Source organism: Chelonia mydas, chromosome 8, assembly GCF_015237465.2.
Source record: "Chelonia mydas isolate rCheMyd1 chromosome 8, rCheMyd1.pri.v2, whole genome shotgun sequence".
NCBI classification, from domain to species: Eukaryota; Metazoa; Chordata; order Testudines; family Cheloniidae; genus Chelonia; species Chelonia mydas.
This window is the reverse complement of record NC_057854.1, coordinates 6,286,682-6,313,023: the sequence shown is the minus strand read 5'-3', so window position 1 is coordinate 6,313,023 and position 26,342 is coordinate 6,286,682. Positions and strand designations below refer to the sequence as shown.

Below are 26,342 nucleotides of genomic sequence, written 5' to 3'. Positions count from 1 at the left end.
GGGGGGCATTGCCTGGGGACTGGGGCCCCTGCATGGGGGGCATTGCCCGGTGGGGGGTATGTGAATGGGGGGCATTGCCCGGGGACTGGGGGCCCCTGCATGGGGGGCATTGCCCGGTACGGGGTATGTGAATGGGGGGCATTGCCCGGGGACTGGGGGCCCCTGAATGGGGGGCATTGCCCGGTGGGGGGTATGTGAATGGGGGGCATTGCCTGGGGACTGGGGGCCCCTGCATGGGGGGCATTGCCCGGTAAGGGGTATGTGAATGGGGGGCATTGCCCGGGGACTGGGGGCCCCTGCATGGGGGGCATTGCCCGGTACGGGGTATGTGAATGGGGGGCATTGCCCGGGGACTGGGGGCCCCTGAATGGGGGGCATTGCCCGGTGGGGGGTATGTGAATGGGGGGGCATTGCCCGGGGACTGGGGGCCCCTGAATGGGGGGCATTGCCCGGTGGGGGGTATGTGAATGGGGGGGCATTGCCCGGGGACTGGGGGCCCCTGAATGGGGGGCATTGCCCGGTGGGGGGTATGTGAATGGGGGGCATTGCCCGGGGACTGGGGGCCCCTGCATGGGGGGCATTGCCCGGTAAGGGGTATGTGAATGGGGGGCATTGCCCGGGGACTGGGGGCCCCTGCATGGGGGGCATTGCCCGGTAAGGGGTATGTGAATGGGGGGCATTGCCCGGGGACTGGGGCCCCTGCATGGGGGGCATTGCCCGGTAAGGGGTATGTGAATGGGGGGCATTGCCCGGGGACTGGGGGCCCCTGCATGGGGGGCATTGCCCGGTAAGGGGTATGTGAATGGGGGGCATTGCCCGGGGACTGGGGGCGCTGCATGGGGGGCATGGCCCGGTAAGGGGTATGTGAATGGGGGGCATTGCCCGGGGACTTGGGGCCCCTGCATGGGGGGCATTGCCCGGTGGGGGGCATGCGAATGGGGGGCATTGCCCGGTGGGGGGCATGCGAATGGGGGGCATTGCCCGGTGGGGGGCATGCGAATGGGGGGCATTGCCCGGTGGGGGGTATGTGAATGGGGGGCATTGCCCGGGAACTGGGGGCCCCTGAATGGGGGGCATTGCCCGGTGGGGGGTATGTGAATGGGGGGCATTGCCCGGTATGGGGTATGTGAATGGGGGGGCATTGCCTGGGGACTGGGGGCGCTGCATGGGGGGCATGGCCCGGTATGGGGTATGTGAATGGGGGGGCATTGCCGGGGGACTGGGGGCCCCTGCATGGGGGGCATTGCCCGGTAAGGGGTATGTGAATGGGGGGCATTGCCCGGGGACTGGGGGCCCCTGCATGGGGGGCATTGCCCGGTAAGGGGTATGTGAATGGGGGGCATTGCCCGGGGACTGGGGGCCCCTGCATGGGGGGCATTGCCCGGTGGGGGGTATGTGAATGGGGGGCATTGCCCGGGGACTGGGGGCCCCTGCATGGGGGGCATTGCCCGGTACGGGGTATGTGAATGGGGGGCATTGCCGGGGGACTGGGGGCACTGCATGGGGGGCATTGCCCGGTAGGGGGTATATGAATGGAGGGAGGTATTGCCCGGGGATTGGGGGTGCCTGCATGGGGGGCGTTGCCCCGGGGGGTGTAAATGGAGGGCGCATTGCCTGGTGGGGAGAGGGGTGTGTGTGTGGGGGGGGGCATTGCCCTGGGGGGATGGGTATGGATGCCTGTATGGGGGCTGGAGCCCTCGGGAGCCCTCTGCAGTGTTAGTTGTATGGAGGGGGCAGCAGGTGTCTGTATGCCCCGGGGCGGGAGCAGAAGCTGCGTTGGGGATTTAAAGCTCAGGGGTAGCCACCTCCAGGGTGGGGGTAAATCTGGAGCTGCAGGCGCATGCACCAAAACGGGCGCAATGAGATCGGGGTGGGGGTGAGTTGTATTGTGCAAGGGGAGGGTTATGTTGAGGGAAGTGTGAACCAGGTGGCATGTGCCCAGCATAGAGGCTGTTTTTAGTAGTGCCAGTTAAAGCTGACCATACACCTAGGTGACCCATGTCTATGGTGTGTGGCGGGAGGGGGAACAAGGGTAAGTAGTGGGAATGTCTGTTAGCGGGAGTTGCTCTAAGTATCATCTGTCCTGAAGATGCTGTGGAGCAATGAGAAGTGGGGTCACGTGTGTCCGGCAGGGGCAAAAAAACTACCTAATAGAGCGGCTACAGGGAAATATTTGTCAGTGCCTCAGTGCCACCCACATGTGGGCAAGCTTGTCCTCCCCAGGCAATTTGTATTTAGCAATGTGGAGGGGCATTCAGAGCACTGGTGCTGCTCGTCATCTCTGCAGGCATTGGAAAGTAAGAATAAATGAATACTGGCAGAAAAGAGCCCTGACATCTGACACAAAGCTCAAATTATGAAGGTCTTTCCGGAGGTCTGAACATCACCTTAATTTTGAAAGGAATAGCAGCACCCCAACCTTTCATCTCCAAACCAGACAAGGAAGAAACCCATAATAATGGCGGAAATGGCTCCTCCACCCCAATTCTGGAGGTAGAATCCTGATCTCAAAGGGCTAGACTCTGCAGATGCTTACACACACGCTTATCTTTAGGCACTTGGTAGCCCCAGTGACTTCAGTGCGGCTTTCTTGGGTAAACTTGTCTTTGTGGTCAGAGGGGGGACTGAATGTTCTTGTCTCGACTCTCTGTAAGTGATGAGGAAATAACTAGTGGGTTTTGCTTTTGGCTGAGAATGTTCTCTGCATGGATGAGACTGAAACCCTCTTTCTCCCCTCAGTACTTTTCCAAGCCCTGTTTTAGTGGTTCTCCTTCTTGCTGATTGTGTGGAAAATGACCACTTGTGCTTCCTGCTATTGTGCAATCTTTAATCCAGAAAGGAAGATGTCAAGTCATGATGGGCAGATCTGCCTGGATTTCAAAAGAGAAGAGGAGTTAGGTGTGCTCTGGGAAAATTCAAGGGAGGAATTGAGTGCTGACTGGAGAGAATATAACATAACTATGTTGTTTCTTGTATAGAGAACATCACTGATGCGAGCCTCAAATAGCATGTCAGGCTCCTGCTCCACTCATGGTTTGTTTCTAGATGCACCATGCAGAGTAGGTGGAGCAGCTGGTTGCTGTGTAATTACAGTCAGATTGCTTTGTTGGAAGAGTTTCTCTTTGATCCCCAGGCTGACAATTGCCTTTAGTGTTCACAGTACATACATCAACAATTCACTCTCCACTGCCATTTACATCTTCCTGTTCTGAGAGTGAGTAGGATGCTGCTTGTAAAAATATCACCAATTGTTTTGGGGGGCAGGGGTAGAATTTGGAAGTGAATCTGTCAGAAAGCTGGGGTCGGATTGATCTGCATTACTGACTGGATTTGAGATTATGCTAATTGCCTTTTGGGCAGGACCCCATTTTAATGGCTCGTCTGAAGCCGAGCTACGCATGAAGGAGATTGCTCGTTGCTCTTGTATTGGGCACCTGTTTTTCGCTCACTTCCTTCTTTCTAGGCGGGGGAGGTAATTATTTGGGTTAGGGATGGTGGGGTCTGGCGCAAGCCTGCATCTTCCCAAAGGCTTCACTTTCTCTCTCCAGTTACCTTCCCCATGCTGTCCCTTCTCGAAGCCTTGCAGAATATCATTTCTACTTCCTTTTCTGTGGAAGCCTCTCTCTTTCGTTCACCTAATGCCAAAAGCTTAAATGAAGGCCTTCAGTGGATATTGGCCCTCTAAACCAGGGATCTCAAATATGTGGCTCGCGGGGTTATTTTCTGCGGCCCGCCAGCTCCCTGCGGTCCCCCGCCCCCTCCAGCATTCACCTAGAGTGGCTCTGTCCCAGTGCGCACCGGGGGCAGGGCAGGCTCCCTGCCTGCCTGCCCTGCCCCCGGCGCCGCTCCGGAAAGCAGCCGGGACCTGGGGGGGGGGGGGGGGGGGGCACAGGGGTCTGTGTGTTGCCCTGTCTGCACCTCCAGGTACCTCCCCCGAAGCTCCCATTGGCCACGGTTCCCCATTCCCAGCCAATGGGAGCTTCGTGGGAGGTACCTGGAGGGCAGGCGGCATGGGGGCAGGGCAGGCAGGCAGGGAGCCTGCCTGGTGGACCCGAACCCCTCCTGCAGCTGAACCCTCTGCCCTGAGCCCCCTGCTACACCCCCCACCCCTCCTGCACCCTGACCCCCTGCCCTGAGCCCCCTGATGCACCCCTTCTGTTCCCCCTGGGGGCAGGGAAGGGGTGGAGATTTCAGGGAAGGGGTTGGAATGGGGGCAGGAAAGGGATGGGAAGAGGTGGGGCAGGGGTGGGGGCCTCACGGAAGGGGTGGAGTAGGGGCGGGGCCAGGGCAGCATGAGGTTGGTCAGTGGTGCGGCCCTAGGGCCACTGTACTAGTCCTCATGTGGCCCTCATGGTCATTTGAGTTTGAGACCCCTGCTCTAAACTATGATGTTAATTTCAAATAAATGCTTACACCTCTTCTCTCACGTCTAGGAGGAGCCCTCCTGCCCCCATCCTGATAACCTGGCTCACATCTCTTTTCAGCAAAACTCCCCTCCCCATTGAGAAGGGGGATCATCCAGCTTCCTTAGATGCTGCTACGGAGCAGTAGATCTTGCTTTTATCATGGAAACTAGAAGCAGGACTGTGCTGGCCTTATGTGACTGCCTGCCCTCAATTCAAACCTGCCTTCCCTGCTGCTTGGTGCAATGGACTTCCTGTAGGCCACTGTGGTGACCCACAAGACGTGTTCTGTGTCAGCTGCTTTCGGGTTAAAGCTTGCTCAGAAATAAGAGCAGGCCCAGGAGAGGACACAGTGTGGAGGAGGGTGGTGAGAAACCTGGTTTTTTTCCCCCCCGGAACACTGCTTATCTGAAGGGGGCCTTTTCTGAATGAGAAGGAAATCACTTGGGCCTCCAGGACGGGAGGGGTTGATGTAAACTAACTGCAGGTGAGAGAGAAGTAGGTGCTTTGCTGACTAAGGAAGGAGAAAAGTAGCTCGAAGGACTGCTGGAACCTGAGCTCCCCAGTGCTGAGGGCAGTGCTGCCTGATCATCCTAGTAGGTACTTTCCGTGGCTGTACAACTTTTAACAGCAGGAGGAGTGTGGACTTGACTCTAACCACAGGGAGACTGCAACGGGATAAGATTGATTGCCTTGGAGCAAAGGGTTCTGGGTTGAAATGAACCTCTTAAGAGTGACAGCTGTCTCAGGTAGTGGAGGAGCAGGTTAACACATGTGCTTTATCCAGATAGTCTGTATGCAGAGCCTTGCTTTCCTCCAGCTACAATTCTAACAGATCTGCCAATCGCTTGTTGAGAGCATTTGGAGAGAGAATGTTTATGGTCCAACATATGTTGGGCTAGCAGTCAGCTGGGAGTGGGGTGCCCTCCCAGCAGTTGGGGAGCCAGGAGGAGAAGAGCAGGGGTTATACTTTTAAGGTCAGGATTTAATAGCAGTGGGCAGGGCTATGTAGGAGGAAGCTAGTGTGACTTCTGTCCGTGCTATGTTTGGCTCCAGACGGAGCAATGACTCCCTCCGTTCCCTGGTCAACTAAGTTGCCAAACTTCAGAGAATAGATTTTAGAGGTACAGGGGAAGTTACTAAACTAAGGATGCTGCTTGCTGGATTTCTTACAATGGGGGTCTTAAAGCTTGACACCAAAGATCTCTCTAGATAATAGTAGGGGTGGAAGATGCCATGGTCTGCTGTCCCTGTTTCTTGGTGTTCTTGACGTGCAAGCTCTTCTCAGACATATTGCGCGAGGCTCTTGAGGTAAGATTGTTTCTATGCCTCTCTTCTCCTTTCCCCTTCCTCCTGCCATAGCCCCCATCCCAAAAAAGCAAATGTGGTGTGTTTCCAGACAGCCCTTAGTTTCTGTACTGCAGTGCTACTGAGAGCAGCTGGGATGTTCAGAAGGAAAATGAAGAGTTGAAGATGATGGAGCATCTGGGCCTGAGCAAGGAGGAGGAGGACAGTGAACTCGTCATAGTGGCAAAGAAATGTTTTGGGGCAGGGTGACTACTGGGAGTTCAGTTGCTCGCCATTTAGTGCCAGCTGACCAGTGTTGGAAAGGCAGACCCCAGGCTGGGGAGAGGAGGGAGAGTTGGAGCCAGGAGTTTACTTTGGGGGAGAGTATGGAAGAAGAGGAGGGGCCAGGAGCAGAACACACACACAGCTGCAGGTGGGCATCCTGAAGGGAATGCTGGGAGGTGGCTGGACAGGTGGGAGGGGAGCTGGAAGAGCTCAGTGCCCTAGAAGCCCAGAGGGTTACGTTTGGTGGGAATTCCCTAGCGTTCTTCAGGATACCTTGCACCCTTATCTGATCTTCCTGGCACTGGGGCAGCAAACTGTCCTCTCTGGCCTGCCATGCCCCCATGTGTTGTATCTGACTCTGTTGCCTGTCTCCACTGGCTTTTGTCTGTTCTCCCTCTGTCCTTTTATTATTTGCATTAGAGTAATGCCTAGAGATCCCTAGTCAAGTCGGATTTTGGGCAAGTCACATGATGGTGTTGCAGAGCCAGGAACATGAACCCAGGACTCCTGAGTCTCCGTCCAGTGGGGTAACCCCAAGGCCAGGCATCCATCCATCTTTCCATCCCTTGTTTTGTGTGTCCTCTCTCTCTCCTGGCCTTGCTTTTGTTTTCACTCCTAGCTGCTTCTGTCTACCAATTCCCTCCACCACGTGCTCCTTTTTCCCCATTCTGTTCTCTCGCTCTCTGCAGTGGTGTCTCCTCGACCAGCCCACAAGCTGTAGCAAATATTTGAGTGCCTGTTGTCCAGGGAGAATGGCAGTTTGCTCTGGGCCCAATCCCGCTTTCATTGCGGTCTCGCAATTGCTTCAGTCGGAGCAGAAGCAGGCCCCTTGTGCCCAGGGGAATGACTCAAAGCTGCATGGTGCCACGCACTTCCATGCACGTATATTGCATATCTCCGAGGCTGTGATGCTTGTTGGTTCTGCTTGTGGTTTGTTACTTAAAGGTGAATTGTGACACTCCTGTGGTAGGAATGGAAACCGAGCCTGGATCAGCTTAGCAGTCATTAGAGCATATTTCTCTCTTCGTGTCTCTGCAAATTAACGACAGGTTTCCAGCCGGTTGCTAATACTGCCTGTGGGGCTGCAACCATTGGTCACCCCAGCAGCAGACTTGTCTCTCGGCTTGCCTGATGTTTTCAGCCCAAGTGGAACTGCTGCTCCGAGGCTGAGGCTGGGCCAGGAGCAGTGAAACTAGATGCTGGGTGGATTTCCAGGCCTTCCCTCCCAATCCTCCTGCAAACCTCCGAAGCCTCTTTGTTCCATTTAGAGGCTTTGAACGTTTATTATGTTAAGAAACAGCAAACATCATACCTGGGAGGAATAGTGCTTGGGCCTGCAGTCAGCATGCAGGGGGCAAAGGCATCTGGAAACTCTCCAGGCTTAATCTTGGAATTAAGCATCTGATTGCTTCTTGGCTTGCCCCCAGGAGAAAGAGGCCTTCCTTTGAAATGATAACCTATAGGTTCTGTAGGATGCCCAGTTGCTAGAGCACTCATAGAATCATAGAATATCAGGGTTGGAAGGGACCTCAGGAGGTCATCTAGTCCAACCCCCTGCTCAAAGCAGGACCAATCCCCAACTAAATCATCCCAGCCAGGGCTTTGTCAAGCCTGACCTGAAAAACTTCTAAGGAAGGAGATTCCACCACCTCCCTAGGTAACGCATTCCAGTGTTTCACCACCCTCCTAGAGAAAAAGTTTTTCCTAATATCGAACCTAAACCTCCCCCACTGCAACTTGAGACCATTACTCCTTGTTCTGTCATCTGTTACCACTGAGAACATTCTAGAGCCATTCTCTTTGGAACCCCCTTTCAGGTAGTTGAAAGTAGCTGTCAAATCCCACCTCATTCTTCTCTTCCACAGATGAAACAATCCCAGTTCCCTCAGCCTCTCCTCATAAGTCATGTGTTCCAGTCCCCTCATCATTTTTGTTGCCCTCCGCTGGACGTTTTCCAATTTTTCCACATCCTTCTTGTAGTGTAGGGCCCAAAACTGGACACAGTACTCCAGATGAGGCCTCACCAATGTCGAATAGAGGGGAACGATCAAGTCCCTTGATCTGCTGGCAATGCCCCTACTTATACAGCCCAAAATGCCATTGGCCTTCTTGGCAACAAGGGCACACTGTTGACTCATATCCAGCTTCTCGTCCACTGTCACCCCTAGGTTCTTTTCTGCAGAACTGCTGCCTAGCCATTCGGTCCCTAGTCTGTAGCGGTGCATGGGATTCTTCCGTCCTAAGTGCAGGACTCTGCACTTATCCTTGTTGAACCTCATCGGATTTCTTTTGGCCCAATCCTCTAATTTGTCTAGGGCCCTCTGTGTCCTATCCCTACCCTCCAGCGTATCTACCTCTCCTCCCAGTTTAGTGTCATCTGCAAACTTGCTGAGGGTGCAATCCACACCATCCTCCAGATCATTAATGAAGATATTGAACAAAACCGGCCCGAGGACCAACCCTTGGGGCACTCCACATGATACCGGCTGCCGATTAGACATGGAGCCATTGATCACTACCCGTTGAGCCTGACAATCTAGCCAGCTTTCTATCCACCTTATAGTCCATTAATCCAGCCCATACTTCTTTAACTTGCTGGCAAGAATACTGTGGGAGACGGTGTCAAAAGCTTTGCTAAAGTCAAGGAGCAACACGTCCGCTACTTTCCCCTCATCCACAGAGCCAGTTACCTCGTCATAGAAGGCAATTAGATTAGTCAGGCATGACTTGCCCTTGGTGAATCCATGCTGACTGTTCCTGATCACTTTCCTCTCCTCTAAGTGCTTCAGAATTGATTCCTTGAGGACCTGCTCCATGATTTTTCCAGGGACTGAGGTGAGGCTGACTGGCCTGTAGTTCCCAGGATCCTCCTCCTTTCCTTTTTTAAAGATGGGCACTACATTAGCCTTTTTCCAGTCGTCTGGGACTTCCCCCAATCGCCGTGAGGTTTTAAAGATCATGGCCAATGGCTCAGCAATCACATCTGCCAACTCCTTTAGCACTCTCGGATGCAACGCATCCGGCCCCATGGACTTGTGCTCATCCAGCTTTTCTAAATAGTCCCTAACCACTTCTTTCTCCACAGAGGGCTTGTCACCTCCTCCCCATGCTGTGCTGCCCAGTGCAGCAGTCTGGGAGCTGACCTTGTTCGTAAAGACAGAGGCAAAAAAGCATTGAGTACATTAGCTTTTTCCACATCCTCTGTCACTAGGTTGCCTCCCTCGTTCAGGAAGGGGCCCACACTTTCCTTGACTTTCTTCTTGTTGCTAACATACCTGAAGAAACCCTTCATGTTACTCTTAACATCTCTTGCTAGCTGCAACTCCAGGTGTGATTTGGCCTTCCTGATTTCACTCCTGCATGCCCGAGCAATATTTTTATACTCTTCCCTGGTCATTTGTCCAATCTTCCACTTCTTGTAAGCTTCTTTTTTGTGTTTAAGATCAGCAAGGATTTCACTGTTAAGCCAAGCTGGTTGCCTGCCATATTTACTATTCTTTCTACACAATTGCTGACTGAGTAGAAAGGCTCCTGAAAGCCTCTCCATTGTTTTCTCTTGTCAGATCTTATCCAGGAAGCAGTTTAAACCCCTAATCCAACTTGATCAGTCTGATTTCATGGTGGGGGCGGGGGAGGGACAGGAAGTCCTGAACCCTGGGTAAAGATTCCTGGAGCTGGCCCGGGCAGTGGGGTTGGGACCTGCTTGTTATAAACACGGATCTCAAAATACCAGGATGAAAGACGGTTGGGAACTCTGCTGGCTGCGTGTGGGGCAGTTGCTCACCTGCAGCGAAAGTCACTTAACAGACAATCCGTGTCTCTTCACTGGGAGTCCTTTGTGTGCCTGTCAGTCCTGAGTGTGTCCACTCCCTGGTGGGGTGGTACAGCCGCTATCTAGCCTGTACAGAACCTTCCATTCTGAGCAGCTGTCAACAGCCTTCCGTAAAAGTGACCTGCAAGTAGATTGAGAGCTCCGGGGCCGTGTGCTGCCAGCTTGCACGGGCGCTGGTTGCTCTGTGTACCCGGCCTGTTTGGGAGAAGCGGTACAGACGTCCGTGTCATCTGGTGTTAAGTATCTGGGCAGGTCACCTCCGAGTGATCTGTCCCCGCAGGAATTGCTGGGTGCATCCCGCGTGGGTGTGTCTTGCTTCGGGGAGGAGTGCAGGACTTATATTGACCCCTGCACAGGCCTAGGCTCTCCGGTTGGTCTGGAGGCCCTATAATAGCCTGCCAGGGAGAGCCTGCTCTGGCAATTGCACAGGGAGCTGGTCCTGTGACCATGGGTGAACCAAAGAAAGCCCAGGCAGGGAGCACAGAAGTGACTCGGGCAGGGAGCGTAGAGTTAGCAGCAGTAGCAGTTCCTGATGTGATTGTTTCCACAGCCACTATGTCCACCAGGAGGCTGCGGAGCGAGGACTACAAGGACTACAGCTCCACAGAGGCTACGCCTGACGGGAGCCCCCCCGAAGGCATAAACGGCTTTGCCTCTCCTGAGTCCTACCAGCGGTTCGGGGAGAGCAACGGGACAACGTGAGTGACTGGTTCAGAACCACCTCTTGTCTCCGCTGACGCAGACTGCCTGGGCATGGCTGGTGGTGGGCTCTGCATTCAGCTACTGGCCGCCGCGACCCCCCGGTACTCCTCGGAGGATGCTCTGGGACCCTGTGCACAGGCCCTGTGCTGTGTAACCGGGAAAGCACTAGCCCCCTTTTGGGGTGAGGGGGAGGCAGCTGGCTTTGCAGACTCTCTCTCGTGCCTGTCCGTACAGGTCTCCAGGAGCAAGGGCTCCGCCCGCCAGGGTTGCTGTAAGCTCAGTCTGGGCGTGGATAGATTGGGTACTTGGCACAGATGCCGGGTCTCGGCAGAAATTTTTTCCAGCAGTTTATTTCCCCCGCGAAGCCTGACTCAGAGACAGCATTTTTTAATTTTTTTTTTTGAAAGCAGCTTTGGATTGCCCTCTCCCCGCCTGCATTCCCCCGCCACCCTTTTTTCCCCAGCCAGCTCTGACTTGGGGATGTGGAAGGCAAATGACTTGCCCGGATCCAGACCAATCAATGACGTGCTTGCAGTAATGTCTCAGCATCTTCCTTGCTCCCAGTTTAAGCAAAAGGGTACCCGCCGGGGCAGCTAGCGTTGAAGCAGCTGTAATCAAAAATGATTTCACACCGTGGGCACCCAGGCCTCCGAACGGGGAAGCTCCTGACCTGCAAAGTTCGCTCGGGGCTACCCAACATCTCCCTGAATGGCAGTGCAAGATGCTTGAGCTCATGGACCCATTCAGTATCAGCCGCTTCTGACTGCGTTGTCACCTGCTGGTGCGGCTGGGCTTACAAAGACCTGCAGGTGCTAAGCTCTGCTTGCTGCTCCGGCAGACGCATCTGCTGCTCAGAGATCCTGCAAGGGTATTCTCTGTTCCCAACCACTGGCAATCTCTGTTCAAGGGCAGCCTAGGACTCGAGTGGCTGTGTGGCGGGGAGGCTGGGGCTGAAGTACGCTGTCAGGCTTGCACTGGGGCTCGGGTATGGGGCTGGGGCTTGAATATCCTGTGGCACTCCTGACCGTCTCTGTATCTTCTCATCCGCAGATGGTTTCAAACCTTGATCCACCTTGTGAAAGGGAATATTGGCACTGGCCTGCTGGGACTGCCCCTGGCTGTGAAAAATGCTGGCATCGTGGTAAGACCGCGTCTTCCTTCCTAGCACGCAGGCACCCATTCCAATTGCGGGTGGGGGGCTCCTGCTTGGTTTCTAGACAGTGGCATATTGGTGGCTTGGACTCAGGCCTTCTGTGTGTCTGTCACCTCCTGCTTAGATGGCTGCTGGGGTTGGTCATAGGCTAGAAAGCATTCGGCCCTACGTCACCGGTTCCACTCCCTGCTAGGTCAGTAGCGACTGCGTGGCTAGTGGCTGGCTGTTCAGAAGCCCCAGCGAAGAGCTGCGGCGTTGGGCTGGTTCCTTGGGGGAAGGTATCAGCAGGGCTTTGCTGCTGGGTTCCTCTTGGTGCCATTTCCTCTGCCTGGGCTTGAAGCAGGGCGTTGGGGAAGGTTTGCCCGTGCACTGAGGTCACTGTGCTGTATCCTGTAGACAAACCGAGGGCTGCAGACTCCAGAGCTGTGGGGCAGGCCCTTTTTGCTGATCGTACAGCGACCCTTAGCCTCGTGTGGGTCTCTTTCCAATGCTGCAGTTAGACCAGTGACTATAAAGCCTCTGGCTGCTAGAAGGTGTCCTCTCACCCCCTTACCTAGACTGAGAAAACACATTGTGTAACATCAGGCGGTCTCTTCTCCGCTCCTAGCAATTAAGTACACGTGTAAATTGTGACCTAAAACAAAACCTTGCAGTGTGACAACATCCCGTCCGCCGAGCCCAGGCGGTAGAACTTGGGCGTTAACGCTGTCCCAGAAGCACCTTGTGCTGAACTGCATTCCTTAGCCATCAGATGCTGCTGAGCCTTCCTGCTGATTAACATTCTTGTGTATCTAGCTGCTCCTGCAACCCTCAGGCACTGATACGGGCGTATTCGTCTTGCCAGTATCTATAACAGGCCATACAGTGCATCGCTTCAGCATCTGTGGAGGGAGCAGGCAGCCCTTCTTCCCATTCCCCTGGAGCTCCAGGGGTGCTGGGGATCCTGACACTGAGTCCAACCCCAACGGTTCCATTTCCCCCATGACTTTGTTACTAATCTGGTGCCATGCACGGTTTAAATATCGTCCGTCTTCTATAAAGCTCCTTGAGGTGCTTTGGCATCAGACGAAGCCAACATACCTCGCTTGGGGCTTCCGCTACTCTCCACCAGTCCGCAGTCGCGAGGTGGCCCCAGACCTGGGACTATGTTGGACTGCAGGGAACAATCCAGCATTTGGAAAGGCAGAGCCTGGATCCTACAGAGCTATTCCCACTGTGTTAGGAGTTTTGCCTGGGTTCCTTGGTATGCTCTGCTAATGCAGGCAGGACCGCGCTTGTGTTCTCAGCTCTCTATACATTGCTGTCTAATGTAAACCCAGTCTTGCAGTTCTCGTTTTAACCATCAGAGTGCACTCTTCTCTCTCTCTCCTTTCTCTCTCCTCTCCTGCTGTCTAGCTGGGCCCTCTCAGTTTGCTGGTGATGGGAATCGCCGCAGTGCATTGTATGGGCATCCTGGTTAAATGCGCTCACCACTTCTGCAACAAGTAAGAGAAATCCCCACTGCTGTCATGCCTGAAGTGTTGGCCTCCTATCCCCTTCCCAGCACTCCCCTTGCCTGAGTTTTATGGAGCCCATTAGAAATGGGGTTCTTTGGTGGCACATCCTTTAAAGTCCACAGGCAGCAATCTATCCGCGGAAGTCTGCCAAAGTGCTGAAAGCCCTTGTGCAACCTGTGGACAGAAAGCTCTCCTTCCTGAATCTCTGGGTGTGGTGCATGGTGGACGTAGAGGGTTGGAGAGGATGTTGCCTTTGTAATATTGTAACCAGATCTGCGGAGCGTTGCACCAAGTTCCTCCTATTGGGAAGAAGCTTTTTGCAAGCTGCCAGGTTAGGTAAGTTACACAGACTTTTCAAGGGCTTGGTCAGTTTCTATTAGAGAGAGGGAGCTGATGGGGAGGAACACTTACACCCTGGGTAAGGAGAGAGGCTATTATAAAGGTGATTGTGTACAGCATGTGATTGTGCTGTGCCTGGCCCTCAGAGTCACTCACACAGTGTGCTACAGGTGTGTTCCTCAGTCCTGATTTCGTACTACGCCCCCTTATCCCAGTGCTGAGCCTGGCAGTGCACCTGACAGCCCTGTATTTGTTGTCCCAGTCCTTGGTCTCTCAAACTACCACCATGATGCAGTGAATCAAAGCTCTCCTGGTTCTTCAGACTCCTTTGTGAATCACTTAATCTCTCTCCACCTTTGCTTCCCCACCTGTAAAATGGGGGTGGCGATGCCTCCCTACCTCCCAGGGGCCTTGGGAGGTGCACGTCACTCACACCTGCGATGTGCCTGGAGATCACTGATTGGGAAGAGCCGCAGAGGGGGAAAGTATTAAAGAATGAAACAGAAAATGGCGGTCGTTTTCACTTCCCATGGCCCCTGATTGATTTGGGGATTATCTCCCTGCTTGCACTAGTGTATCCAAGAGCTCTCCTTGTCTGTTGGTTCAAGTCCCCAGCTCACACCTGTCCTGGGTGGATTCCCATCTTCCTCTGAGCAGATACTGTGGGGTTACTGCTTGTGGTTACACAAGCTTGACGGTTCCATCTCCATTATATGGTACCTGGGTTCAACAGAGAAGCATGACGGGTTATTTACAGTGGCTTAGCAGAGTGGTCCCCAAACTATGGGGCGCGCACCCCTAGGGGATGTGGAGGAATGTTTGGGGAGGCGCAAGAGGGCCTGGGCCAGTCTCCACAGGAGCGCCACCCAGCCTTGCTCTGGCCCTGACTCCCGGCTGCAGGGTCACATGCAGCCCTGGCCTCGGCACTCGGCCCCTGCTGCCGGCCCCGACCGTGCCTCTGCTCTTGGCCTGCCCCCAGCTGCTGCTTTCTCAGCCACAGCCTCTGGCCCTAGCCACAGCCCGGCTGCAGTTCTGCTCCCAGACATGGCTCCGGCCCTGGCTCACGACTGCGGCCCAGGGGGCACAGGCAAGTGGTATGGGGGGGGACATAATGTAAAAAGTTTGGGGACCCTGGCCCAAAATTTGCCAATCAGAAATATCTTCAGCCTTGCATCTAATACCAGCAATCTTGTGTTATTCCCCCGGTTTGAGCCTCTGAAACTAGAAGGTAGATTGGGCCACCATTGTCGCTTTTCTCTCTGCCTTCAGATATCAAAGGCCTTTTGTGGACTATGGAGATGCTGTGATGTACGGACTGGAAGCCAGCCCTAGTGCCTGGCTTCGGACCCACGCCATCTGGGGAAGGTACCATATTCTCTTCTTGCTTTGGGTTTGGATTGGGAGAGGAGGGGCTGGCTGGGCTCTAAAACATGCTAATCAAATAGTGAGCAAAATAAGAGACTTAACCAGTTCTTCCAGTTCAGGGGAACGCCACATCTGCCTTCTCAGCCTTGTCCCAGTCTGAGGGGAGCCTGGCTTTGTGCAGAGCACCTTTCTTACCCTGAGAGAGGCTGCACAACGCAAAGCCCTAGGGTCTGACCAGGCTCTAGGCAAACACAACTGTTGTGTGCGCCGCAGTTGCTTGTCTACGCCCCTGGATGCTGGACTCTGTCTCGCTGTGTGTGTTGCCTTGAAATGCGGGAGGTCGTCCTTCCCCATGTGCTCAGCTGTGGTGCTGTAGGGGAAATGTGGTACTTGACTGCAGGTATCTGGGTGGGAAAAGGAAACTCATTTGCGCCGCAGCTGAGCAAGGAAGGAACAGATGACGCTAATTACCTCATTGCATGTTGGCACAAATTCCTGTCAGCTGCTGGACACCGAGGAAGCTTAACCGCCGGTCAGAGGCTTCCCATCCATTTCAGTAACTCCTCTGCCTTGCCGGTGTTGCCCAAGTCCGTACGTTAGCAGTGTGCCTGTTACACACACTGACAATCCATATGTGAGGCAGGGCTTCTGTGGCTTGGGGCCTCTCTGGTGCAACAAGAGCCTGTAACCCCTCTTCCTGGGACTGGTCTCCTTGAATGCGGCGGGGAGAAAACTTTTAAAGCGAAAAAGGATGAGCGTAGCTGAGTCTCCCAGATGGCAAGGCTTTCCTTACGGGGGTGTGGTGCTGGTGCCGGTGCCTTCCGCGGAACGGGCAATCCAAACTCATGGGGGTGGGGAGGGACCCTCTTCAATTGACAGCCAGGGTAATTAACCATTGAAACCACTTACCCCAGGCTTGGGGTGGATTCTCCATCACTGACAATTTTAACATCAAGACTGGATGTTTTCCTAACCGATCTGCTTGCAGAATTACTTGGGAGCAGTTCTGTGGCTTGTGCTCTACAGGAGATCAGACTAGATGAGCACAATGGTCCCGTCTGGCCTTGGAATCTATGAATTTTGGGGGTCCAGATCTTCATCCCCACCCAGTGTAAACTCTGTGCTTCTGCACCTCGCCAAGCTGCAAGATAAGGTCCCCTCCTTGGTCACAATCTTTGAGATGCCTTTACGGCACTCTTGGGCTAAATCTCTAGAGGTCACGATGTCAGACTTACCCAGGTCTAGCACAGGACACTGAGCCCCTTTTAAAATGGGAGATGGGGTGGAGAAGGTGAACAGAGAGCTAGGCATTTTTAAGCATAAGATGCAGGATCCCATCTTATCCCTTTGCTGAGACAGTGGTTGGAAACCACCCTTGCGTGAACAGATCTGTTCATGCACCTTTCTCTGCTTGCTGCTGCTTCTGATGGGCCTGTTCCAGGTATTGGCTTGTCTCCGAGTTGAGAGCTTCCACCTTAAAAAGGTCAGAGTACTCAAAGGGCCTTCTGCTGTGTGAGCTTCCTAGTGAAAGGGAGGGAGAGGGGAAGCTTCTTCCTCCAGCAACGCTCCCTCCTACCATCAGCAAAAGCAAGCAATCCAGATCACCCTTTGACCTCTAGCTCTGTATTGCAGTCTCCTAGCTGAGGAATCACTCACACTGTTGATGTAGCATTAGGATCAAAGGATGCACCTCTAGCATGAGTCTGTGTCTTTTAGCATTTGTTTCTTTTTTAAATACTTTCTTTCCCCTCCCTCCCCAGATACGTAGTGGGATTTTTCTTGATTCTCACCCAGCTGGGGTTCTGCTGTGTTTATTTCGTATTTCTGGCTGACAATCTGAAACAGGTAAGACTTCAGCTTTTTTGGTGATAAGGGGGTGGGGAGGGGAGTTTTTGTTTAAAAATTCTCTCCAGATTTGGGGTGAGGGAGGAGCTCAGGTTGTTCCTCCTCCCACAAACTAAAACCCAAACCCAGGGAGAAGAGACTTGCTTCCATAACTAGAGCGGTAGGAAAATATAACCCTTCAGACCAAAGGCAACGATCAATATCCCGGCCACATTTGTGCAAAGTGGGAAAGTGACAGATATAACCTCCCCCTATCATGTATTTGTCACAGGTGATAAATGGCTGTTAGACCTCTTGTCTTCCACACTCACAGAGGGAACTAAAGGCAGGACCTGGAAAAAAAAAAAATCTGCACTAGATAAAACTTGCCTGCCACATCCCTTGGCTGTGGATGCTTCCAAGCCTCCGGGATTAAGAGGGGAAGGGGATTATCCCACATTGCATATTGTGGGGAAGCTTGCACCTTCCTTCAAAGCAGTTGGTACTGGCCACAGTCCGATGGGATATTGAACTAGACGGTACGGTAACACCTAGAAGCTCCTATTGAAACCAGCTCAATTTCAAGGTTCCTGTTGTAGAATGATGCCAATGAGAGCTCTTTTAAACAGAACCAAATGAATTAGGTCTCTCTTCTCTGGACTGCAAACTTCCCAGGGCAGGGACCATCAGATCATGTAGGCTGACCTCCTGTATATCACATGTTACCGCCCGGCACCTACACCCTAAGCCCAGCAACTGAAATTAGACCAAAATATTACAGCCTAGAAACAGGCATTTGCAAAACTTCAGAGCAAGCTGGGAGTCCCCTGCATGCCTCCCCATGCCAGTCACTCCTTTCCTTTTAAATGGCTGGAATATAGCAGGCAGGGTATAAAATGAAAGTGCTGTAGCTTTTAAATAAATAATGGCCAAGGAGATTCCCTTCGTGCTGATGCCTCTCGAGGGACGGTATGTAGGAGGGAGTCAAGGGCACACCAGGCATTGAAGATCTGACTGTTCCACGCTCTGAGCCAGGCCATGCACAGGGGGAGCCGGATGGGAAAGGGGCTGTCAAGTGTCCCACAAAGCATCAGAGGAAACCCTGCCCACCTGCTTGCCCAGCATGAGGGGAGCTTTTCTGGGGGAGCTCCCTTGATGCTGTGATGGATCTTTTTTAAATAAGTGGCTGGAAAGGAGACTGCATCCGCAGTCATACCTACTTAATAAACACTCTGCAGGGAGCTTAGTCACTGTGAGAAATCCACAGGTGTGTGCCAGCTCAGTGGGTGTTTTGATCTGTTGGATGCTGGTGGAAGTATGAGAACGCTGGAAACATGCTTAGTTGGGTTTTATTCAGATCAGTGGAAATTTACTCATCTGGGAAAGGGCGGAGATGTAGGGGGGAGAAGAGAGGACACCTCAGGTTGCTCCAAAGAACTGGGCCATAATGTCATGAAAACCAATAGCCTCAGGAGGTGGAGAGAGCAGGGAGGGGATCTTCCAGTCACCACACTCGGGAATACACCGGAGTGAATTCCTGGGGGTTTCATGTCCTTCCCAGCATTACATTGCCTTCTGTCTTTTGGGGGTGTCCTGTCTGTTTCCACAGGGCAGTGAATTAGTGTGAAGTGGCTGCTCTGCATCAGTGCTCTCTCTGTATGATGGGCTGTTTTTTTCTTTCACCTCACAGACCCTGTCATAGTCAATCATGACTAGAGGGCAGGTGGACAAATGCAGCCAGCTGTTAGTTCGCTGACCGCATTGGCTGACTGTCACTGCTGTTTCAAGGCAGGCTTCCTGCCATGGGAACCCTTCATGTTGCTTTAATAATGGAGCGATCTCGACGTTCCAGTGCTCGCTGAGCTACAAAGAAGCCGACCATTAGAAATGGAGATTAGATGTTTGTTTGCTTCTTTACTAGCTGAGGGTGGGGAAAAGCCCCTTGCTGGTTTCAGAAGCCCATATTTGGGGGCATTATTTTACATGATCGTAAAGTAAATCCTCCTATGAGATCTGGAACATTAAGTCTTTGCACAATATGTGTTTATATTTTGTGCTGTGCTTCGCCGCCCCAGGAGTGGTTACAGCTTGGGTAATACATTGTATACTAGCACCAAAGTGCCTTTAATCCAATCATGATGCAGCAAAAAAAGAAACCGGCTGTTCCCGCTTTATGCAGAGCGTGTGTGTGCACTGAGTTCTGTAAAAATATACTGTACTGTCTCTTTAATAGACTAGTTATGGTTTGGCTAAAAAGGGTTATTTGCAACTCGTTTGGAAATCCTAGCTCAGCTGTCCAGCAATTTGACGGATTTGCACTTGATGTGATAGGCGAGGTGTAAAACCGCGCTTTAACTGTAAGAGTGTCTTTGAGTACCCAGGATCTGTGACTATGGCAGGGGGCGGATGCTGTTGTGTCTAAAGCACAGGACTGGGCTCTATTCCTAGCTTTTCATCGGGCGTGCTGTGTGACCTCAATGCAAGTCTCTGAGTCGCTACGCCTCGCTTTCCCCATCTAGGGACCCTAGTGCTTCTCGCTTGGGAGTCTGAGTTTCATTTGGTGTTTACAAAGCTCTGTAAAATTCATATGGAAGCTGCTATAGAAGTTCAAAGTGTTTGCATAGCAAAGCCATGTTAAATGTCCCCTCCCTCCCTGCCCTACAGCCGTCTGTTGGGTTATTAAAAGAACTTGCAGTATTTTAGTTTTGCAAATGCAGCCTATCTCTAAAAGATAAAGGTTGTGTGGCTCTTAAATTGTGAGACCATAACTGTGTGGCTAGGACTCGCCATCAGCCGCGCGACTCGGTTGCCAAGTTCAGGTTATGACAGAGAACAGTTCAGGATCCAGGGTTGTTTTTTTTTTTTTTGGCTCCTCCCTCCAGGTGATCTCTGCAGCAAATGGCACCACCAATGACTGCCATTCCAACAAAACCACGGTGCTGACTCCCACTATGGACTCCCGGTTGTTCATCCTCTCCTTACTGCCGTTCCTGGTGCTGCTCGTGTACATACGGAATCTCAAGATCCTGTCCATCTTTTCCATGCTGGCCAACCTCGCCATGCTGAGCAGTCTCATCATGATAAACTGGTATATCATCACGGTACGTGCAAAGAGCAAAGCCGAATGCCTCGCCAATCTAGAGACCTTCCAGACCTCACTCAGAGACTGCATATGATGATCTTCAGAAGTTTGAGAGCCGGGCATGCCTGCTGGAGCTCGGAGCTTCAGCCTGGCGGAGAAGGAGGGGGTCTTGGGGATTCTGCCTGGCCCGGAAGGGAGGGGTGTGTCTCGGGGATCAGGAGTGGGGCTGAAGCCCCAAGAGCCCTGCTCTCACAGGCCATAAGCCCTGAGACCCACCACCCTGCCGCAGAGCAGGAGCCCAGACCTCCCCACTACCCCAAGTCTGGTAGGTGGAGTACGTGGGGGCATGGAGGGCTTTTAGCCACACTTTAACTGTAAAAGAGCCACAGTTTGGCTACCTCTGCATTTTATGAACTACTCTTAGGGATTGCTGCCGGTCAAGACGGTTAGAGGAGTGGGTGTGTGGTCGGGGGAGGGCGTCCACTAGAGTCGGTGGGGGACGGTAGGTAAAGCATTAGGTGCACTGTACAGGGAGAAACTTGCCCAGCTCTTGCAGTGCTGGATGCACACCTGCTTTCAGGAGCATTTGAGTCCACGTTTTGACTGAGTGGTGAGCAAGTGCGACAGAAAAGAACCTTTGAACCAGGCTTTGGTTTCTCTCTTGCATTTAAATCCAAGTTGCTCTTTTCTAGGGCATTCCAGATCCCAGCAACCTGCCTCTTGTAGCGGGCTGGAAGACCTACCCTCTGTTTTTTGGCACGGCGATCTTTGCTTTTGAAGGTATCGGAGTGGTAAGTGTCGGCTTGTCAGCGGTGCAAGAATCGGCTGCTATTCATGCTCTCTGCAGCATCTGTTCTGTATGTGCTGATCTCTCTCTCTCTCTCTCGTAAGCCAAATGTTTGACCTGGGTGACTGGTATTCGTTGTGCAACCACTACACAGACACAGCTTCCCTCTGTCAAACCTCGCTGCTACTAGGAGAATGGAGGGGTATCGAGCCCTTGAAAGAAATCTTGAAAGACCTTTATACTAAAGCAGCAATTCTTCAGTTGCTTCCTCTTCAGATCTAATACTTTCAAAGCTGGCGTTCTGACTTAAAGACCTTGGTCTATCTGTGTGGCACAGATAAGTGTGGCCTATAGGAGTGAACTTCGCTGGGTTTTAAAGCTGCCTTGCTAGAGACAGGAAAGACAAAGTGACATGAGGATTGGAGTGCTTGGTCTAGTCCCTCCGCTTGAGTCGCCTGCTATCTTGCAGCAGTTTCGGTTCAATTTCCGGTGGTGCCAATTATGTTTGCCTACTTTCTAGTAGGTGCTGTAAATAGAGCAGCATGCTGATGTGAAAAAGGAAGGGGTGGGTGGGTGGAGCACTTTTATTATCTTGGTTAAACCTCAGAGGCGATTTCCCAGAGCTCCCTTTCTAAGGGGACAGCTGGTTTTATGTCTTTGTGTTACCTGGCTGCGTAAACACATGAGCTGGAAGCACCAAGTCCATTAAGAATATGAGAATGGCCAGACTGGGTCAGACCAGTGGTCCCTCTAGCCCAGTATCCTGTCTTCCGACAGTGGCCAAAGCACTGGTCTTCAGAGAGAATGAACAGAACAGGTGATCATCAAATGATCCATTCCCTGTCGCCCATTCCCAGCTTCTGGCAGTCAGAGGTTCGGGACACCCAGAGCATAGGGTTGCATCCCTGACCATCTTGGCTAGTAGCTATTGATGGACCTATCCTCCAGGAACTTATCTAGTTCTTATCAAAGACACTAGAGTATTGAAAAATGCACTGCACAGAACTGTAAAGACTGTGTACAAGCCCTTTCTCCCCAGCCGTGTTCACAAAGCAAGCATGGAGCAGTGGGAATAAAAGCTTTTTCTTTGGCTTAATTTGCTTCTCTCACAGTCCTCTACTCCAACAGCTGTGCTTCTGTGACCTGTTGATGCTCCCTCTTTAAAACCCAGTGCAGTATAAGACACATAGCAGCTATCACAGGATCTCACAAAAGTCTATATTTGAAGACCCAAAAGCACCACTGACAAGTCAACTGTAAAAGAATAAGACTGGCCAAGAAAGTATTTGTGTCCTGAGCTAGTTGCTCTTCAAATTCTAACAGCAAAAATGTAAGTACATCAGAAGCAGGAAACCTGCCAAACAGTCTGAGGGGCCACTGGATGATCGAGGTGCTAAAGGAGCCCTCAAGGAAGACCCAGGCTATTGCGGAGAAGCTAAATGAATTCTTTGTGTTAGTTTTCATGGCTGAGGATGTGGGGGAGATCCTCACACCCGAGCCATTCATTTTAGGTGACAAACCTGAGGAACTCTCCCAGACTGAGGTGTCAGTAGAGGGGCTTTTGGAACACATTGATCAATTAAACAGCAGTAAGTCCCCAGGACCAGATGGTATTCACCCAAGAGTTCTGAAGGAGCTCAAATATGAAATTGCAAAACTACTAATGGTATGTAGCCTATGGCTTAAATTAGCCTCTGTACTAGATGACGGGATGACAGCTAATGTTATGCCTATTTTTGAAAAAGGCTCCCTGGCAGAAGTGGATCCTGGCAATTAAAGGCTGGAAAACCTAACTTTGGTAAATGGGTTGAAACTATAGTAAAGAACAGAATTATCAGTCCCGCAGATGGACATGATTTGTTTGGCAACGGGCAACAGGCAACACGGCTTTGGTGAGGCAAGATTTCACTTTACAAATCTATTACAATTCTTTGAGGGTGTCAACAAGCTAATAACAAGGGTGATCCAGTGGGAAAAGGAAACTGGACTTTTAAGAAAGCCTTTGACAAGGTCACTTACCAAAGGCTCTTAAGCAAAGTAAGCAGTCATGGGATAAGAGGGAAGGTCCTCTCATGGATCAGTACCTGGTTAAAAGATGATAAACTAAGGATAGGAATAAATCGCCAGTTTTCACAATGAAGAGAGGTAAATAGTGGGGTCCCCCAAAGATCTGTCCTGGGACCTGTGCTGTTCAACATACATTCATAACTGATCTGGAAAAGGGGTGAACAGTGAGGTGGCAAAATTTTCAGATGATACAAAATTACTCAAGATAGTTAAGCCCATAGCCTACTGTGAAGTTACAAAGGGGTCTAACAAAATGGCAGATGAAATTCAGTGTTGATAAATACAAAGTAAGTGCATTGGGAAACATAATGCCAACTATACATACGAAATGATGGGGTCTAAATTAGCTGTTAATACTCCAGAAAGCAATCATTTAGTCATTATGGAGAGTTTTCTGAAAGCATCCGCTCTTTGTGCAGCAGCAGTCTAACAATGGTAGGAATCATTAGGAAAGGGCTAGATAATAAAACAGAAAATACATAATGTCACTATATAAATCCATGGTCTGCCTACACCTTGAATACTGTGTACAGTTCTGGTTGCCCCATATCAATAAAGATCGATTAGAATTGGAAAGGATGGCAGAGAAGGGCAAGACAATGATTAGGAGTATGGAACAGCTTCCATATGAGGAAAGATTAAAAAGACTGAAAACAGCTAAGAAAATAGACAAGTAAGGGGGAGGAGGGGATATGACAGAAGTCTATAAAAGCATGAAGGGTGTGGAGAAAGTGAACAAGGGAGTGTTGTTTAACCCTTCACGTAACACAAGAACTAAGCGTCACCTAATGAAATGAATAGGCAGCGGGTTTAAAACAAACATAAGGATGTACTACTTCACACAATGCACTGTCAACCTGTGGAACTCATTGCCAAAGGATGTTGTAAAGGCCAAAAGTATAAAGAGTTCAAAAAAGAATTGGGTAAGTTCATGGAGGATGGATCCATCAATGGCTATTATCCATCCTAACAAGATGGTCAGGGACGCAATCCAATGCTCTGGGTTCTCCTTAACCAACTGCCAGAACCATCTGGCACTGGCCACTGTCATGGATAGGCTACTGGGCTAGATGAACCACTGGTCTGACCCTGTATGGCCGTTCTTAAGCACAGTGGCCATAGTCTTGAGTAGAGGTAAAGCAACATGCTGCAAACTTCACAATGCACTCCTACCACTCCCCCAGAAAAGTGTTGTCTTTCCTGTTACTTTTGATTACTAGGGCTTCTTGAAAATTGTTTGTCTCAGCAGCTTACAAAAAATTGCATCTTCAGTGGAATGAAATTGTTCAAAAAGTGTGATTTCCGTGGAAAACTTTGATATGTTGTTGAAAACCAAATGCACAAAACCTGAAATATTTCGATTCAAAATGGTGCAATTTGGGGGTTCTGTGCGCCCATTCTCTTGTATAGGAGGGCTCGCTGCCTGGACTTTTCTTTGCATAAAGTCAGTGACTCCTATAATGAATTCCCTTCTCCAAAAGGGGAGGAGGCATCATGGGAGATGTAGTCCAGCTAGCAAACCCAGCCCTTTGAGGAGATTGGGAGCATAAGGCGCCCAAACTACAATTCCTAAGAGGCATTGCTGCTTTGTTGTTTTTCAGTATTTTGTGGAAAAGTTGAAATAGCTTAAACCTGTGGCTTTTGCTAATCCGTCACCGTCTGGTTGAAATGATTGGGGACTGCTGCCTGCACTGTCTTTACAAAGAAGGGAAGGCATAGTAGCTTCCTGTAAATTATACCTGACACCTGCTAACTCCTACACAACTCCTTTAGCAGCTACATTACCTATGGCCCAAGCATGAGAATAGCGGATGAGGCTGTACGGAGAAGGTACATGAGTTTAATGGCATTCTGGTACATCCTGAATGAAGTTCATGTATCACTTACAGGGATGCAGTGCTGGTACTTTCAGCAGGAGATGACATGGTAAAGCCAGTTAGTCTTAAGGAATTGGGAAGAATGGGAGGGGGCGATTCTTTTATTTATTAAGGAGAGAAGGGGGTCTCTTGAAACCGTTTATTGTGAAGGGGGGAATGGAAATCTTCAGGATTCACAGAGGTAGTGAAGCCAGTTAGCAGTGCTAGATGTAGGACAAACTAAAGTATAACTTTATCATCCCAGTATAGACTAGTCCCACCCACGCATAGTATTTTCTCCCCTCCCCTCCCCCAGCAGTCCTAGCCAGTAGTTCTCTGAAAGCCAGCAGTGCAGGGAGACTGGGTTGGACAGGGAGATGGTGATAATGCCCCTCCTCTGGAGTGGAGTGTGGTGAGCAGCTGGTGCAGCACGCAACAGGGGAAATCTTGCCCAAGAGCAGGATTTAAGGGCAGGGGCGTCTAACCGCACAGAGGAGATAGCGGCAGGACTTTCGGTGCTATGGTACATTGTGTGGCACTCTCCTCTTCTTTTGAAAGGTTGAAGGGATGAGCTGACCCCATTAGGATTTGACCACATGATTCCTAGGAACCTGGCTACCTCATACCAGAGTCTTACACGGTGTAATCCATCCCCGGGCCTGCATTCACCCTACTGTTACCGTCCCACCTCCTTAACTCCTCTACAGTGGAGCGACTTGGGTAGTCTCCGCAGTCACATGATTCCCTGCTCCTTTTCCGTGGGTCTTGTTGCAGCATGGCATGGGCTGGGGAGGTTACCCATGATCCAGGGAGCATCTCGTCCTGTTCAGCTGCTGGCAAATGGCTAAACAGCAACAGTCAGCTGTGTGCCATGGCTGCTACTCACTGCTGCTTAGGGTCTCCTCTGACTATGGGGCACAGACCCAAAGAGTCTTCTTGAGCGAGCCACATCCAGGAAGATGCTGGCTCAGAGGTGGCGTGCTAGACTCCAAATCCATGGAGGTGACGGGTAGGGAAATGAATTCAGTTTGGTTTTCCTTCTCCTTTTCCTCCTAGGTGCTCCCCCTGGAAAATAAAATGAAGAATCCCCGGCACTTCCCAGTGATCCTGTATGTGGGAATGGCCATAGTCACCTTCTTGTACATCAGTCTGGGGACCTTGGGATACCTGCGATTTGGAGCCAGCATCCAGGCCAGCATTACTCTCAACCTGCCTGACTGCTGGTGAGTCTCCGGTCAATGCTATTTACCACCTCCCGTAACTCAAGAACTGGGGGTCACCAGGTGACACGAATAGGCAGCAGTTTAAAACTAACATGAGGAAGTACTACTTCCCACAGTGCACAGAAAGCCTGTGGAACTCATTGCCGGGGATGTTGAGAAGGCCAAAATATAGCAAAAGAATGAGATGAGTTCATGGAGGATAGGTCCATCAATGGCTATTAGCTAAGATGGCCAGGGATGCAGTCCCATGTTCTATGTCTCCCTAAACTTCTAACTGCCAGGAGCTGGCGCTGTACAATGGCCTGGATCACTCGATCAATTGCCCTTTTCTGTTCTTTGCCTCTGTAGCACCAGCTACTTGGAAGGCTGGATACTGGGCTAGATGGACCACTGGTCTGAGCCATATGGCCCGTTCTTACATTCTTTGTGTGGGGCGCTTGCATTTCACATGATGCAGAAAGGAAATCGGTGGGTGCAATAGCTCTTCTCAGTGCAGGGCTGCTCAGTGCAGGGATGAGTGTAGCTTGACCACACTTGAACATGTAGCTCCAGAGCAGGTGCTTAGATTGCAGAGCTTTTCCCTCTGGGGTCACGTCTGGTACTGGTTCAGTGCTACTTCTGCCCTTTCCCTTGGGATACGG

At 51.5% G+C, this 26,342-nt stretch overlaps 1 protein-coding gene across 6 annotated transcripts in view; it reads left to right on the top strand.

Annotated features, from left to right (window-relative positions):
- The window catches only part of LOC102941450 (proton-coupled amino acid transporter 1), a 52,101-nt gene that overhangs the window by 251 nt on the left and 25,508 nt on the right, over positions 1–26,342 (top strand). For 4 of the 6 annotated variants that reach the window (XM_037907858.2, XM_043521263.1, XM_043521266.1 and 1 more), the window contains 8 exons: positions 10,358–10,505; positions 11,560–11,650; positions 13,058–13,146; positions 14,767–14,862; positions 16,623–16,707; positions 19,569–19,787; positions 20,461–20,559; positions 25,535–25,701. In XM_037907858.2, the coding sequence (XP_037763786.1) occupies positions 10,363–10,505; positions 11,560–11,650; positions 13,058–13,146; positions 14,767–14,862; positions 16,623–16,707; positions 19,569–19,787; positions 20,461–20,559; positions 25,535–25,701 (989 nt within the window). In that variant the 5' untranslated portion in view covers positions 10,358–10,362. Of the gene's footprint in view, positions 1–5,161; positions 5,168–5,699; positions 5,715–10,357; positions 10,506–11,559; positions 11,651–13,057; positions 13,147–14,766; positions 14,863–16,622; positions 16,708–19,568; positions 19,788–20,460; positions 20,560–25,534; positions 25,702–26,342 lie in introns of those variants that run through there. The other 2 variants (XM_043521264.1, XM_037907859.2) reach the window with 2 other exon arrangements.